General features: G+C 45.3%; 1 protein-coding gene across 3 annotated transcripts in view; it reads left to right on the top strand.

Moving 5' to 3' along the window:
* The window catches only part of MDGA1 (MAM domain containing glycosylphosphatidylinositol anchor 1), an 83633-nt gene extending 71077 nt beyond the window's left edge, over window positions 1-12556 (top strand). The window contains exons 10-17 of one of the 3 annotated variants that reach the window (XM_072641975.1): window positions 365-516; window positions 2313-2490; window positions 3053-3076; window positions 3748-3900; window positions 4413-4547; window positions 10413-10543; window positions 10982-11090; window positions 12157-12556. In XM_072641975.1, the coding sequence (XP_072498076.1) occupies window positions 365-516; window positions 2313-2490; window positions 3053-3076; window positions 3748-3900; window positions 4413-4547; window positions 10413-10543; window positions 10982-11090; window positions 12157-12248 (974 nt within the window). In that variant the 3' untranslated portion in view covers window positions 12249-12556. The remainder of the gene's footprint in view (window positions 1-364; window positions 517-2312; window positions 2491-3052; window positions 3077-3747; window positions 3901-4412; window positions 4548-10412; window positions 10544-10981; window positions 11091-12156) is intronic. The other 2 variants (XM_072641976.1, XM_072641977.1) reach the window with 2 other exon arrangements.
* The last annotated feature ends 4150 nt before the right edge of the window (window positions 12557-16706 follow it).

Raw genomic sequence — 16706 nt, 5'->3', positions numbered from 1 at the left:
TCCATTCCCTGTTTCTACCTAATGTCCCATCTCTGTTTCCTCACAATTCTTCCCCTTCATTTCTGCCTCCCCAATTCTTCCTCCTTCTCTTGATTCCACTTAACCATTTCCCCTTCTACCCTCTTGATTCTCCTTACTATGTCCTTTCCTTCCTTCCTTTCTCCTCGCTCCCCTGGATCCCTCTGCAACTATTCCCTCTTTCTTCTTTGTCTCCCCAACTGTCTCCTTTTCATTCTTTATCCTCCAACTATGCCCTCTCTTCCCTCTCTGTCTCACCCCAAACTCCTCCCTCTCCTCTGTCTCTACCTTGTCCTTCCCCATCCCCCATTGCCCCAAACCCCCTTCCACACACCCACCCTCTCAGCCAAAGCCTACAGCCCGGAGTTTTACTACGACACCCCCAACCCCACCCGCAGCCACAAGCTGTCCAAGAACTACTCCTACGTGCTTCAGTGGACTCAGAAGGAGCCGGACGCCGTGGATCCTGTCCTCAGCTACCGGCTGGACGTCCGCCAGGTGGGCTGCAGACATAGAGGCTAGCACAGGAGGAGGCAGGGGCTATAATGAGGATGGGAAAGAATGTCCTTATCCCTACAAGGATATGAGACTGGAGAGTGGAACTAGCGCTCTCCAGAATTCTCATTAAGAACTTGGGAGAGTCCCACCTCTGACACATGCTGGATTGTGTCACCCTGGGCAAGTCATTTAATCTTGCAATGTTCCCAGAAAACTCTTTAAGGCTTATGATCACAAGACCACAGATTCAGAGTGGGCCTAACACTTACAGGTAAAGAAACTGAGGCTTCGAGGGAAGTTACTTGCTCAAGGTCATAGATACATTAACAGAGGTAGGATGTGACCCTGGGTCTTCCTGGATGCTATACACTATATAACAATACACTGCCTCTCCAGTTACAGATGGAGTGTTGATCTCCATTAGTATGGGGAGTTTTCTCTTTGGAAGGTCTCTATATCAACAAAATCACAGGTCCCATCTTAATTTTTTAAAAAAGAGCTTGAGTGAGGAAGGTGACTGTGTTCCATGATTCTTGGGATGTTGAAGGATGCCTGAGTTCATGGGTTTGGGGGTGTGGGGAGGGATAGGAAAGACTGACTAAAAAGCAGTGAGATAAACCAGTATTTCTTGTCGTTAGCATCTGCCCTTTCAAAGTCCAGAAGACTGCAAAAGCTCTGGGGACCCTGGTATACGTCTCATCCCACCCCATACTCCCTAAACTGTGACTAGTAGAAATGATACATCCTGGCCTGGGCTGGTCATTAATCTAAGAATTTGGAAAGATCAGTGATATGTGTATGTGACAGTATGCCAGCTTTTCTCACAGGGCAAACAGTTTATGTCTATACAATTATTTTTTCCCCCTGTTCTACTATGTTATGGAAATACTTGTTTTATTTCTTAAGTTCAGAATAAAATAAATAATTTTAAAAAGAGAATTAAAAAAGAGAGAATGAAGGGAGAGCCTATCTTTAAACTTTGAGATTTTGGTGACAGGGCTCAGACACATTAAACTCTTTCTTGCCTATCATGGCATAGTGGATGGGACACTGGACTTAAGAGTCAGAAAGAACGGGCTCAAGTCTTGACCCAGACATTTATTAGCTTCGTGACCCTAGGAAAGTCACTTAATTTCTCCATGCCCCAGTTTCCTCATTTATAAAATCAGGAGTAGTCTCTAAGGTCCCTTCCAGTTTTTACCTCTTGGGTTTTAGATTTACAAGAAAATCAAAATCAGGTAAGAAGGTGAATATTTTATATTTGTATAGAACTGGGTGTATCCACTGCCTCATTAATTCTTATAACAATCCAGTAAAGTGGTCTGAGTTGGGGCTTATTATCCCCTTTGGACAGAAGGGGAAATAGAATTCCAAAGATGAGAAGTGTTTTGATCAATGTCACACAGCTTGTTCATGGTAGAGCTTGGATTCAAATTCAGCTCTCAAGATTTCCAATTTAGGACTCCTTTTTTCCCCATAGTTAATGACAGCCATGCTCAGTAGGTTCTGCAGTTTTAATTTTAATTTAATTTTATTTCATTTCCTTTTCTGTGAGAGCTAATTTCTTCATGCCTTGTTCATTTTAAAATGTTTATATTTGTGTTATGAATTCATCATAAACATTTCAATATACAAAGAAAAATAAAGGTAGTATATGAAACCATGGGCTCTCTCCATTATGCTATGCCACTGAGGGCGTCCTTGGAGAGTAGGGGCCAATGTGGGTGGCGGGAAGGAAGGGCAGAAGGGACTCAAGAGTCCATAATTGATGGGGACCCTAATGCCTATGTCCCCAGCTAAGCCTTCGGACGTCTGTAACGAAGCCAATCCCAGTTCGCCGAGTGGAGAAGGGGCAGTTGCTTGAATACATACTGACTGACCTGAAGGTGCCCCATAGCTATGAGGTCCGCCTCACACCCATCACCACCTATGGGTCTGGAGACATGGCTGCCCGCATTATCCGATACATGGAGCGTAGGTGGCTGGGGGACTGAGCATGGGGGAAAGGGGGTAGGAGGAGATCCCCTTCTTTTGGCCCAAAGTATTGCTTCCCCTCAGCTTTATGTAGGACTGGAGACCATTGCCCTTCCTCTGCTCTATTTGGAGACACAGCTTCCCTTGGAGAGAGCTACTCCCTCCAGAGTAGCATCTCGCCCAGGGCAGACCCCTCCCAAACCTTTTTCCAGGTTACCTGACTCTGGGAACAGGAACAGAATCAGACTGGCTAGGTCTTTTTGATTAGCTTTGCAGTTCAGATACATATGTTTGAGCCTTGGACTTATTTGCTCACACATGCAGGCAAGCATGTGGATTTACATAATATTTCGAATATCATTTGATTTGCATGCTATTTATTTCTTGTCAAAATGTACTGAAACCTTTCCAGTCCTGCCCTCTCTCCTCTCAGGCACCAGTTCTAGCCCAACCTTGTGGTTAGCTTCTAAGTGCCCCAGTTATCCCCACCCCCACGCCTCATCTTTACAATGGCTACACTAACACAAGGCTCTAACTTTATTTTTCTGCTTTGTTTTCTCAGCAACCAACTCTCCGAACCTATCAGGTAAGAGTCCTTTCATTTTCTTTCACAAGAGAACATTTCTGACATCTCCCAGGTAGTATGGTGGTGGTGGTAGTGGTGAGAGTTTCCCAGATCAGGATGGCGTTGGATTCAGGTTCTCATTAGAAGAAAGAGAGAATGAATTTTCCCTCTGTCTCCAAGAGATTGAAGAAGGGGTTAGGGTTGGGTGAAGAGAAGAGGAGATATCCAGAAGGCAATTAAGAAGAGGAGACCCAGGGCACTAAGGTTAGAGCTGAGCATTACTTAATTAATGGGAGAGTCTCATTACTTCCTACATTGGCATTGGGCCCTATAATCTAAATCATGTTTGCCCTCCCTTTCCCTGCCATTGACTTGGGCTCTCTTTTTGTCCCTGCCTCTGAGTGTCCCTTTCCTTGTCTTCCTGAGCTGGTGAGGTGAACAGCTGTCTCAATTTCCTTTAGATATGTCCCATTTCCTTTAGATGTTATTGCCTGGTTTTCTTTAGCTCTAAAACAGTAAAAACATGTTCATTTGTATGTTTGCTTAAGCTATGGATCTAATAGGACTTGAGAGTGGGTGACTGAATTGGGAACTGAAAAGGGACGATGGTAGTGGCTGACCTTCTTCTCCAGCCTCCCTTCTCCTCTTCTATGTACATCTTCCCTCTCTTCTTTCTTGATTCTTCCCCCTAGATAATACCTGCCACTTTGAGGATGAGAAGATCTGTGGCTACACCCAAGACCGGGCAGACAACTTTGATTGGACTCGACAGAATGCCCTCACCCAGAATCCCAAACGCTCCCCCAACACTGGTCCCCCCACTGATATAAGTGGGACTCCAGAGGGTGAGTGAGGGAAGAAAGGGGGAACAGGGAATTCGGAGAATATAGGATCATAGAGCTGGAAGGGATCTCAGAGACCGTCTACTTTAGCCTCCATATTTTACAGTTAAGGAAATTGAGTCACAACAAAGTTAAATGACTTGCCAAGGTTACACAGGTAAGAAGTCTCAGAGGTAGATCTGAATCCAGGTTCTCTGACTCCATAGAATGTTCTCTCTCCACTGTACCATGCTGTCTTGGTGCTGCTAGGAAGAAGGGGGAACAGGCATGGAGAGGGGAGGTACTGTTCAGCCTTCAGGGAGCTCTCTAGCTGAGGATGAGAGACAGGGTCTTTGGGTGGATACAATCTGAGAAGGCTTCTTGGAGGAGGGGAGCTTTAAGTAGATTTTGGTGTAAGGGGAAGAGATGGAAAGAAAGTAGGAAGTGAATCTTAAATGGATGGATGATCTTTGGGAAAATTCTGAAGGAGGACTTTGAGGTGGTGATGAGCAATCTCTTCCCTCTTTCCTCTCAAGGTTATTACATGTTTATTGAAACATCCAGGCCCCGGGAGTTGGGGGACCGGGCAAGGCTTGTGAGCCCACTGTATAACATCAGTGCTAAGCTCTACTGTGTCTCTTTCTTCTACCACATGTATGGGAAGCACATTGGTGAGTCTGGGGCAGGAGCGGGAGGAGGGAGGGATGGTCTCAGCTCCACCTGTAGTGATTTCAGGACTGTGAGGAGAAAGTAGCCACATGGCCTTTCCTCAGAGGACTAGAAGTGGCTGTCTTGAGTGGTGGGGGCTTGCGTTCAACTCTGGTTAAGTAGCAAAGACAGGAATTGGGAGAGAAAATACTGATCCAAAGATTGCTGAAGCCTCTTCAGGTTAGCAGGATGAAGGTAGAGATGGCATCAATGTCCATGCAGTGACAGGAGATGAAAGAATTAGAATGAAGATTAGAAATCTGTGAGGGCAAAGAAAATAATAGAAAGATAGAGCAGAGGAAGACAAGGTCAAAGTCGTAATATCATAGATAAGATGATAAATCAAGAGCTGGAGGGAACTTCGGGGGTCTGCTAAAAATAGGATCATAGGGCTAGAGATGGAAGGTATCTGAGAAGCCACCTAGTCCAATCTTCTCATTTTACAGTTGAGGAAACCAAAGCTGGGATGGGAGGAAGAGGTTAAGTGACTTGCTCAAGGTTACACCAGTAGTAACAGAGTCAGGATTTGTCTAGAGCAGTATTTGCCAGTCACCATTTAAAAAATCCACAAAGTTTTATGAAATCCACAAAGCTTTACCTATCAAAGACCTTTTTTTTTTTTTTTAGAATTTATGATAATAGCTAGCATTTATATAACAGTTAAAGGTCTGAAAAAGCACTTTAAAAATATATCATTTTGATCCTCACAACAGCACTGGGAAATAGGGTCTAGTATTATTCCCATTTTACAGATGAGGAAACTGAGGCAGACAGTTTAAATTACTTTCCCAGAGTCACACAGGTATTAAATTTATGAAACTGGATTTGAACTCAGGTCTTCTTGACTCCAGGTCCAGTTCTCTACCCACTGAGCATCTTTAGTTGTCTCTTAATCTTTAAAAACTTGTTCTTTGTTTCTTTGTTTCTTTGTTTCTTTCTTTCCTTCCTCCCTTCCTTCCTTTTTCCTTCCTTCTTTCCTTTCTCTCTTCCTGTTCCTTCTGCCCTGGGCTCCAGGAACTAGAAGAATAATTAATGCAGAACATTTTTATAGTTTATTTATCTGCTGAATTTATAGCTTCACAGAATAATAATAACTAAAATATGGATAGCGCTTTACATATGCTATTTCATTTGAGCACAGCTAATGTCAGAGAAGGGATTTTTCCCAGGATGCCAAATCCAGTTCCAGCATCCACTATGTCATAGTCCTCCTTGGGATCATAAACTTGAGCATTTTGGAGCTTCAAGGGATCTTTGACATTATCTAGTACAAAACTCATATTTATAAAAAGAAAGTGAGGGATGGATTAGGGGAAATTACTTGGCCAATGTCACACAGGTTGTAAGTAGCAAAGCCAGGAGCTGGGTGAGAAAATACTGATCCAAAGATTGTTGAAGCCTGTTCACAGGTTAGCAGGATGAAGGTTGAGATAGCATCAATGGCCATATAGTGAAAGATGAATGAATGAATAAAAAAGCATTTGTTCAGTGCTCACTATATGCTAATCCCAGTGCAAAATTCTGGGGATACAGCTAGAAAATAGAAGACATTCCCTGCTTTTATGAAGCTTGTACTCTAATCAGAGAAGACAATGCAGTTAATATACAGGGTGGATAAAATCTCTGAGATTCTAAGGGTGCAGCTACAGGGCAGGTGGAAAGTCCCTGGAGTCATTAGGATGTATCAGTTCCACAGGGCAGCCTACCATCATTGGGAAGTGAGAAGGATATCTAAGGATCAGGTAGGGCTGGAGATAAGGGCAGAGTCTCTAGAAGAAGAAAAGGGAAGGAGATATTAGTAGGGAAATTGAGGTAGACTCTGGGGCAGGAGAAGGGGAAAGTGATGTCCCACTGGGCAACAGCTGTATCTGGGTTTCTCTGGGTGCTCCTGTTGGGGTCTGAGATGGATGAAGAAACACCATAGCCCTCAAATCCAGAAATGAGAAGCCTAGGAGGCAAATATTAAAAGGTGATTATTTCAGGGCAAATGAAAAACCACCCTACTTCACACATTGGGGAAAAATTTATGCTCCCTAATGGCATAGTTCTTTAACTCCGGGAACCAAGAATAACAGAAGATTTGGGTCTGGCTGTAATAAATTTCTGGGTAACAAATCTAAAATTAGTTATTCAGAGGAGCTAGGGGTATTGATAAGTCCAAGGAAGATACCCACAGTCTCCAACATCTAAACCCTGGGGGCATGGGTCAGAGACAAAACTATAGGGTCAATAACCCAGGGTGGAAATTCCATCATTATCTAAGGGAACAGAGACTAATTTTCCAACCTGGAACTAAGGAAGTGAGGACTGAGGCTAGGTCATAGGGAAAGTAATGAAGGGGATAAGTGTGTGTGTGTGCATATCTACATGCACACATATATTACTGCATTCAAGAGGGGAAACTATAATTCGAGGTTGTCTCTCATGGGCATGAGGGATCTTCTATAGGGGCTGGAACAACAACTCCCTAAAGTTATTAGTATTAGGAGGGTGCTCCTCTTCCCCTGGCTCCCAAATATGAATGATAAGATTTAGAGCTGGAAGAAAGGGATCCCAAAGGCTTATCATCCAAACTTCTCATTTTTACAGATGAGGAAACTGAGGCACAAAGAAGTTAAGAGTTTTGCCCAAGATTACCCAGTTAGGTAGCGTAGTCAGGATTTCAACAAGTAACAGAGATGAGATTTGAACTTAGGATCTGATTCCAAAACCCATGTTCTTTTTCATCACACTATGGTACTCCCACTCCTTGCAATGTTATCTTTTGTGGCTAACATTCTGGAGCGAGGGGAAGTATCTTTTCCCTCCCTAAAGTCTCTGGTCTGCAGAGTTCTTACTCTGCCTTGAATCTCTGTGGAGTTCCTCATTTTCCAAGTCCCTAGCTATTTCTCTTGTCCCCCTAAGCCTGATATCCGCTCATGCCCTATCTGGCCTGGCAGCTTCAGGGCTCCAGCTGTCTTTGGTCTTTGTGTGTCTTTCCACAGCTAACATTCCTCCCTCCCCACCCCAGCCAGATTAAAGCCAACTGCTTTCATCCCCAGGCAGGTAACATTTGGCGGTCTCCTCCTTCCTGAGGGGGCCTATCTGGCATCCCAGCTGGTGCGGCTTTGTCTGTGGGCAGCGCCATGTAAATGCCAGCCCCAGTGCTCAGGCACCAGAGCCAGCCCCTCTCTGATAGATGATTGATTTCCCGTCCCTCAGCGCCAGCTCTTTCTTTTTCAGTCTTAGATGATGGGAGGGGGAGCTGGGAATAATAAAAAGGAGGGTTGATGCTAAAAAGGCTAGGGAGAGACACCAGTTGGACAGTGGTTCTGCTTCAAACCTCTTGTGCCATTAGACAGAGCCAGATTGGGGTTCGAGCCCACTGTCCCTACCACTCAGGTCCCAGGGTTCAGGTGGCTGAGCTGCCCCAAGAAAGAGGAAGCAGGGAAGCATCTTTCCCTCTCAGGTCCTGGGATCTGTTGCCCCCAGGCATGTCTACCCTGACAACTGGTAGTGGACAGTGGACAGAATCCTGGACTTGAGGGTTCAAAGAAACAGTGACCTGAATTCCTGCCTCCACTATGAACTTGATGTGTGATTTTAGACAAGTTGCTTCCTCCTCTCTGAGCCTCAGTTTTCCCATCAGTTTAATGTGAGGTTGGACCACCTATTTCTGAGGTCCCTTACAGTTTTTTATAATACACTGTATTATATAGGGAAAGGGGACAGAAAATGGAGCTAAGGATTGGACTCTGCAATCAGGAAGGACATGACAAAGGACAGCCTATTCTAGATCATCAGGGGCCATTCTCTTTTCTGACACCAAGGAGCACAGTCCTTCAAAGCTGGACTGGGCGCTTTCTACCCCAAAATCCAGGTGTCCTGACTCCCAATACAGTGTTTTCTTTTCACCAAAAACAGCAATCCATGTTTCTATAGCATTTCACAAAGCAATTTCCTCCCACAACCCTGTGAGGTAGATAGGGCAAGCAGTATTATTCTGAGACTCAGACTAAGTGACTTACCTATGGTTTCCTAGTCTAGAGGGAATGAGGCATCCTCAGATGGTTTGGGCTGGAATTCCAGCATTTGCCTGTGTGACCTCAGGCAAATCACTCATGTATTAAACGAGGGGATTGACCTAGATTTCTGAGGTCACTCCCCACTCTAAGCTGTACAGGATCTCCAAGTCAGTGCTTTTTCGGTTGCCCCCACAACTTTCCTTTGTAGACAATGTAGGAATTTTCTCAGAGGAACTTTTGCTAAACTATTAAAGGCTAGATTGGCAAAGCAGATAGAGATGGCAGCAGAGCCAGCAAGCTGGCTTCAGGTACATACTACCTGTGTGACCCTGGGCAAGTCACTTAACTCCTAAGTGTCCTAGGCTACTCTCTCTAAGACTATAAATTAGAAAATGTCTACATTAGTAGTGGGAGTTTGCTATTACAATGAAATCTCCAGGTCCGATTTAACTGTGCTATCTAGCTGATCTGTTTCCTCATCTGTAAAATAGACCAGATGGCTTCTGGGCTCTGTTCCTAGTACTGAGGTAGCTAGGTGGCAGAGTGGATAGAGCCTGGAGTTAAGCACTCCTCAGTTTAACTATGGTCTTGGACAAAAAACAAATAAAAAAATGGTCTCAGACACTTTTTGTATGACCCTGGGTAAGTCATTGAGCTGCCTCAGTTTCCTCAACTGTAAAAGAGGGATAATAACAACGCTTAACTCAAAGAGTTGTTGTAAGGATCAAATGGGACAGTATTTGTAAAAAAGAGCTTAGCTAACATCATTCCTGACATGTAGTAGGTACTTAATAAATGCTTGTTTCCTTCCTAAAGGAGAAAAATAAAATACATATAATTTCAAATAGTGTAAATTTGAATACATACAGTGCTTTCAAGGGAGCCATTAATCTCATTAATTGGGATCTAGCTGTATAGAAGCAAGCAGGTTTAGAGCACAAACTCCTTTACATTAAGCCACATACTGATTGTAACTGCACTTAAGTTGAGGGGAGGGGGCATATTTTTTTCCTTAACTAAATTTTGTTTGGAAAACTTCACTTCATACCCCACACCCTTTTCATGTATGAATCATTTTCCTAGGCTTCTCTTTCCTTTGGTCTCTTCCTATCTAAGGTTGAAATAAAATTCATATTCTAATTTATTGAATTAGATGGAGAAGAACTGGATTTGATTCCTTCTGTCAGAAATTTACTGTTAATAATTATAAGAGCTAGCATGTGTATAGCACCTTTGCAAAGCCCTTTACAAACATTATCTCATCCTGAGAGGTAGGTGCTTTTATTATTCCCACTCTACAGATGAGGAAACTGAGGCAGAGAGAAGGTAAGTGACTTGCCTAGTGTCACACAGCTAGTGTCTGAGGTTGGATTTAAATTCAAGTGTTTCTGACTCTACCTCCAGCATCTTAGCTACTTTACCACCTAGTTATGTGATCCTAACTTCTCTAGATCCTAATTTACTTATTTGTAAAATAACAGGGTTCAACTCAATGAGCTCTGAGGTCCTTTCCAGCTCAGTCTATTATCTAGGAACCCTGGTGGAGGGTAAACATCTGGGTGTCAACCAAATTTTCAAACACTAACAAGTCTGTTTCCTTCCATCAAGGATAAAGAGGTTCTTCCCCACATCCTCTCTGCCTGTCAGTACCTTCTTTTCTGGGTCACTATGAGAACATAGGGTATCCCCACTCCTTCCATCTACCAGGTGTGCCCGTGGAGTGGGATTAGGTGGAAAAGGGGTGTGAATTTGGACCTACTACCCTTTTCCCCAAAGAGAGTCCCTCAGTGGCCATACCTCCTTCCCCTCCCATCTCTCAACTAGGGTCCCTCAATCTTCTGGTGCGATCCCGGAACAAGGGGGTCCTGGAGACCCATGCATGGTCCCTGAGTGGTAATAGAGGCAACTCTTGGCAGCAGGCTCATGTGCCAATTAACCCTAGTGGGCCTTTCCAGGTGAGTAAGGGATGGTTTTTCTGCATGACTTTTGGGGGCTTGACAATATGTCATTGCTTTGCTTGCATAGTATATATTAGGATCCTGTTCCAGAATGATACCATCCTGCTTCATCCTCCCTCCTCACATCCAGCCAAGGGCATTCTCCTCAGACTACCGGGCATACTAGTTATCAGAACAAAGATAGAGGGAGGAGCAGTGTCCTAGGGCAGGGGACTGGCTAAAATGACCCAAAGTATTTCCATATGGGAGGAGTCCCTCCTCTCTGTGACTGTTTATTATTTTATTGAGTTTCTTCTGAATACAACGGGAGAAGGAGCTGCTGCTGAAAAGGGCACAGGGGAAGTGAAAGGGCTTTGATGGGAAACTAGTCTCTGCTCTGGCAGCACCTTCCTCAACCTCCCCTTCTCTTTTTTCTCTGATCCCATTTCCCACCAGATTATCTTTGAAGGGGTTCGAGGCTCAGGTTATTTGGGGGACATTGCCATTGATGACGTCAGCCTGAAGAAGGGAGAGTGTCCTAGGAAGCAAGTGGACCCCAACAAAGGTTTGGGGTTTGGAGGTGGAGGAGAATTAAGGGGAAGTTATGAAAGTCTGATGAGTTGGTACTTAGATTTGTGTGACTCAGTCAACTGTTGTTATTAGATGAAAAGAAAAAAGAGAAAGAAAGGAAGAAAGAAAGAAGAGAAAAGAGAGAAAAAAGAAAAGAAAGAAAGGGAAAGAAAATTTATTAAGTGCTTACTATGGGCCAGTTACTGCACTAAGCTTTGGAGATACACAAACAAGTAAACAAGTTAGTCCCTTCCCTCAAGAAGTTTTTATTCAAATTGAAGAAAATTCAAAGGGAAGCTGGAAAAAGGGGAGGGGGACACATTCTTGGGTTGTTGCTGTTTGTCCTTTGTTCTGGCAAAGGACATGATATTAGGAAGATGATGTCATGATTTGCAAGTGAAGTGGATTTAAGTGAGGCAGGATTGTGCAAGTCACCAGCCTCACTTTTTCCTCCAGAACCATCTGAGACCAGTGACAAGATGTAGATCAGGACAACTGGAGATGGCCCGGGATGCAGACCTTTTTAAATTGAGGTCTTTCCCAGGTCTCAGTTTGTCTGATTGGTTATTGAGAAGTCTAGAGAGTGAACTCAGCCATGAGGGCAGTGAGTAATGGTGGGGATCCTTCTTAAAATGGTGATCCTGGAGAGAGTCACAAAACATGAGAGTAGAGCCTAAGAATAGAAGTTTCTCTAGGATAGCTATTAAACAGCTACTGTGTGCAAGGTCCTAATCTGGACATAGTGCCAGAGAAAGAGGAATGAATCATTCCATTCTTGCCCCTATGTGTACCTTCTAGCCTTATGAATGTGTGTGTGTGTGTGTGTGTGTGTGTGTGTTTATGTTTATCTGAGTAAAGGCTAGCAGTGGGTCTGTTCAGAGTCACTAGAGAGAAGGGTCAGGAATTGGGGGAGAGGGGCTGGAGGCCAGGGCCTTAGGAGGCTGCTTAGGCCACCTAATCCCTTGGCATCATGCTCTCTAGGCTAGACAGACACATTATTCATCATACACAAATTCTCTTCCCAATGCTCATCATGTGTCTCCTTTCTCTCTCCCTCCTAGTGGTGGTGATGCCTGGCAGCAGTGCCTCCTGCCCACCTGGCCCCTTGCTGTTTGGGCCCCTCACCGTCTTCCTCTTGGCAATGCTGAGATGATGAGCGCTGTCCAACCTTCTCCTATGCCCCTCCCCAGCCCCCTGGCACACCAAAGTGTCTACATCGTACCAAAGACTGACCCCTCCCCACAGCCGGGGTGCCCAGGGGGCAGGGCCATAGTGCCATTGAGGGGGGCTTGTGGTGGCCGAACAAAGGAGGAGAGTGTGGGTGAGACCCATCTCCTGAGATCCTGGAGACACTGGTTTGACGCACACGTGCGTACACACATACATACATACACACACACTTACACACACATTATATATATACATATATATATATATATTAAAGCACAAGTTTCTATCTGAGCTACCAGAACTTTCTTTAACATGGAAACACAGGGGACTTGCCCTATTGTTGTTGGTTGGCACAGCACTGACCCCTGCCTGCCCACACAGCCACCCCCAGGGACTTTGGTGGCAGGACAGCTGGGCCGTGTTCCCCAGCGGCCTTTCACAGTATCCTCTTGTTCCTTCTTTTTTTTCAGCCATTGCCCTGCTCTCCTCCTGTTACCTACTGCTCTCCCTAATGGTTAAACAGCAGCTGGGCAGTACCGGCTATGGCACAGAGGCAACTGCCTAACCTGGATAGAAGCAAGTGCTTGGGCCCTGCCTGGGTGTGCCTGAATTCCTCTGCCCGCATTTGCTCTATCTAATGGACCAGTTCCAACAACTCTCAATTTTCAAGGGTTATGAGAGTATTCTGGGAGGGAGGGATGGAGTGTAGAAATCTACAAATAACCCCAAATCCCTCCTCTCACCCGGGGGCTCTCTGGCTTCTTCCCTGGAGTTGTCCAACAAAGGTTGGAGTTTCCCCTTTCTCTCCCTGTCCCAGACCTGAGTAGTCCACAGAATGCCTTGGTAGTCACCCAGATAATTGAGTTAGCTGTATAGCACCTCCATCCTGACATCAACCAGAAGCCCTCCTCCTTAAACACATCTATACATAGTACCCTGGACTGGCCTCCATTTGGACTTTGCTGGAATCTGAGAGGGGGCCAAACAGGATGGAAGTGGGGAGGAGGGAGGGAATAAATTGGGTAACAAGTAACTGAACCAATCTTCTCTGGGCTGGACACTAAGGGATGGGGGAATGGAGTTATGTTTAAGACTTAATCGCATGAAATATGACATGGGAAGAGTATGTGTAGGAGGGATCCTGCTGTCTCCTTCCCCCCTCCAGTTCCCATAATTCCCTGCTCCACTAATGGAAAGTAATATCCATTGTGATTCCAATAGCCTGCCCCCATCTCCCCCAGTCTCTGCCCTATTCACCCAAAACAGACCTCTCACCACTGCCAACCCCCAAACACCCCCCTCAGATTTGTACTGATCCAAGGATTGGCTCACTGACTTCCCTTCATAGTCAGTGACAGGAGTTGGGGTGGGGTAGGGGGACAGACTTTCAACTTTTGGCTTGTGCCCAGGTTTGTGGGGATCTTTCCCTCAGAGTCCTTTCCTTGGTGTTGGGGAAACGAGAAGTGGGGCCTGCAGGTCAGGAACCAAATGCTTTCCACCCTAATCCTGCTTTTCCTCTCCAACACCCTCTGGCGACAGAGAGAGAGAGGAAGTTTTAATCGCATACCATCTTTGTGGGCCTCTGAGTAAGTGGGACTGGGTGTGTGTCTTTGTGCACACAGGTGAACATATGTGTTTACCTATCTCTGTGTGTGACTCAGTATGCATCTGTCTCTCTGTATGTTTGTGGCTATCCTACATATATGTATCCCTAGCTGAGTAGGCATCTGGTATGACTTCAGGGGTGCTGGGCGGGCCCCAGTACCCCAATGTATTTACCCTCACTGATCTGAAATCCTACCATGAGTGATTCATTCCCTAGGGTGCTGAAGGATTCTCTTCCAGTTTGACAGGGTACAATAGAAAGCACAGTGGCTTTTAAGTCAGAGGACTGGGGTTCAGAAAATTATTTAGTCTTCCAGGGTCTCAATTTCCTCATCTGGAAAGTGAGGCAGTTGGACTTCATGACTTCTGAGGTCTTTCCCTGTTGTAGATCTATGATTCTATTAAAAGTAAAATACTTGGGAGAAGGGGTCACACCCCCATACCACTGAACACTTAGTTATGAATCAACATAATGCTATCAACTCACCTTAGTTATCAGCTAAATTCCTTGTTTATCAGCTAATGGATTACCTACTCTAAAGTTCCTCAGATATGCCCCTGTCACCTAACTTTAGTTTATCAGCTAACTACTTATCAGCAAATCTCAGTTATCAGCTAATTGGTTAGTAGATAATCACCTTACTCATCAACTAGCCACCAGAGCCATCAGCTGATGCCTTACTTATCAGCTAACACCTGGTTAATCACCTAACAACTTGGTTATCAGTGAAACTCCCTTCAGTTTTTTTTCTCACACCTCCTCTCCTACAAAAACCATGGGAAAAGATGCTCAAGATGGGTGGTCCCCTTAGAAGGCAGAGAGGGCCGGAAGGGCCAGAGTGACTGAAATGGGAAGCAGGAACAAACTTGATCTAGGCTTGGTCCTTACCATATTGTGGGCCAACTTCTTTAGCTGCTCATTTGTGACGAACCCTTTCTTCTCAGAACTTTACCCAATCCCTTTGTTTTAAATGAGCTCTTTTCTTTGCTTTCTGCTGCCCTGGCTATGTTTTTACAAACCTCACCACCCTTTTCTGTCCTGTACTGCTGTCTAAGTGTTCTGTCAAACCATCTGCATCTTGGGGGCATGGTCTGGGTCTTCTATTTCTCTTTCTGTCTGTCTCTGTCTCTCTGTCTGTCTCTGTCTCTCTCTTTTCCCCTCCACCATCACTGGGCTTAGGCACATGGCAGATTGAGAATCTGGACTCAGTAAATCTCTATTGACACCCTTATATATGCCCCCCAAACTGTGCTAGGCCCTTGGGGAAAATAGAAGCAGGCATTGCTGCCCTCCAGGAACTTAGAATGTAACTGAAAGGAATACACACATATGCAAAAAGATGAGCTCCACAGGGTATTATAAAGGGTGCTTTGGAGTTCATGGAAGACAGAGATTCCTGGGAGTTGATGAGGTTAATGAAGGTATTGGGGAGGAGATGAATATAACAGAACAGACTTCAAAATCTGTGTGAGTTCATACATGTGGCATCTCTGTGTGTACATGTGTATTCATGTGCCTGTATGTTATATGAGTGTGCACCCAAGTCAATGTTGCCATGGCTGGACCCAAGGCAGCTCCTTCCTCCAGGCTGGCAGGACCTGGGGCATTTTGTGGCCTTAAAATGGGGATTATTCCAGGTGAGATTCCAGGGGGATATCACCCCAACTCCCTTCCCCTCTCCACTGGTTGGGCAGCTGGGAAAAGCTTGACAGGGGGAGAGTGTCCCGGGACTTAGGAGTTACTACTATCCCACTAGGAAGAAGGAGGCTAAAGCTTGGGTCTGAAAACCTATGCCCTCTGCTTGGATCTCAGCATTGACTCAGTGGAGGAGATGACTCATGCCTCTTCTCCAGCCCTATTGCACTGTGGGGACCTTAGGACACATACATCCCTAGAAAGTAAAAACTGGAAAGGACCTTAGAGTTCATCTAATCCAACCTTTGATTTTACAGATGAGGAAACTGAGGCCCTAAAGGGGGAAATGATTTGCTCAGGTTACACAATGAATTAATGACACTACCAGGATTAAAATTCATTTTCTTTAGCTCAGGGTGAAGGCCCTGGGAGCCCCGGAGGCTGTTGGGGCCAGTGATCTCTGTTCAGCTATTTCCTCCTGGTGCTGGTGGACTCTGGTGGTAGTGACTGTCAGGGAGCTGCTGCTTTCCTCTCTCCCCACTGCCATCCAATTTAGCCCTTCTTACTCCTCTCCTGCCTTTTCCTAGGCCATCTCCCAGCTATTAGGGCTTGCTGCAACAGGTATAAAGTGAGAGACTTCTTCTGAGATGCTCAATACTATATGGATATGACCTGGATTTGGTGGCTGTCCAGTCTCCACCTATATCTGTCAGACTCCTCTAGCCCAGGACCCTGATCCTCCCTCCCAGTGGTCCCCAGATAGCAGAGATAGTGCTATCCCCTCTCCCTCCTTTCTTCTCTCCTATTGTCACTGGAATTTAAGTTAGACTATGGGTTGCAGGTCAGCCCTTCCTCATCCTATATCCTACCTTCTTTCCTTTTTGAACCAGGGTTTCTAGTGGGGAGCCATGTCTGTGTTGCCATGGGATGGAGCATGCCTAGGTAAATCTCCCCTCTTGGATTATAGCTGATATGTATGTTAGACGTAGGTTGTTAGGGAGGGGCACTGTGGTCAGTTGAGAGGTAAATCCTGTTGGGGGTCCTAGAGGGAACTAAATAGGAATGCTGAGGTCGACTTGAAGTTGAGAATGTGGGAGGAAGGATAGGAAGCTCTGAGTCTGGAGGACTTGGCAGGGCTGCCCCCTCCCCAGCTCTCAGGGTTAGGAGGGATTGGTCTGGGGTATGGGGAAGGGGGTCAGG

This window comes from Notamacropus eugenii, chromosome 2 (assembly GCF_028372415.1).
Source record: "Notamacropus eugenii isolate mMacEug1 chromosome 2, mMacEug1.pri_v2, whole genome shotgun sequence".
In the NCBI taxonomy this organism is placed as follows: Eukaryota; Metazoa; Chordata; class Mammalia; order Diprotodontia; family Macropodidae; genus Notamacropus; species Notamacropus eugenii.
This window is presented reverse-complemented; position numbering and strand designations above follow the sequence as displayed.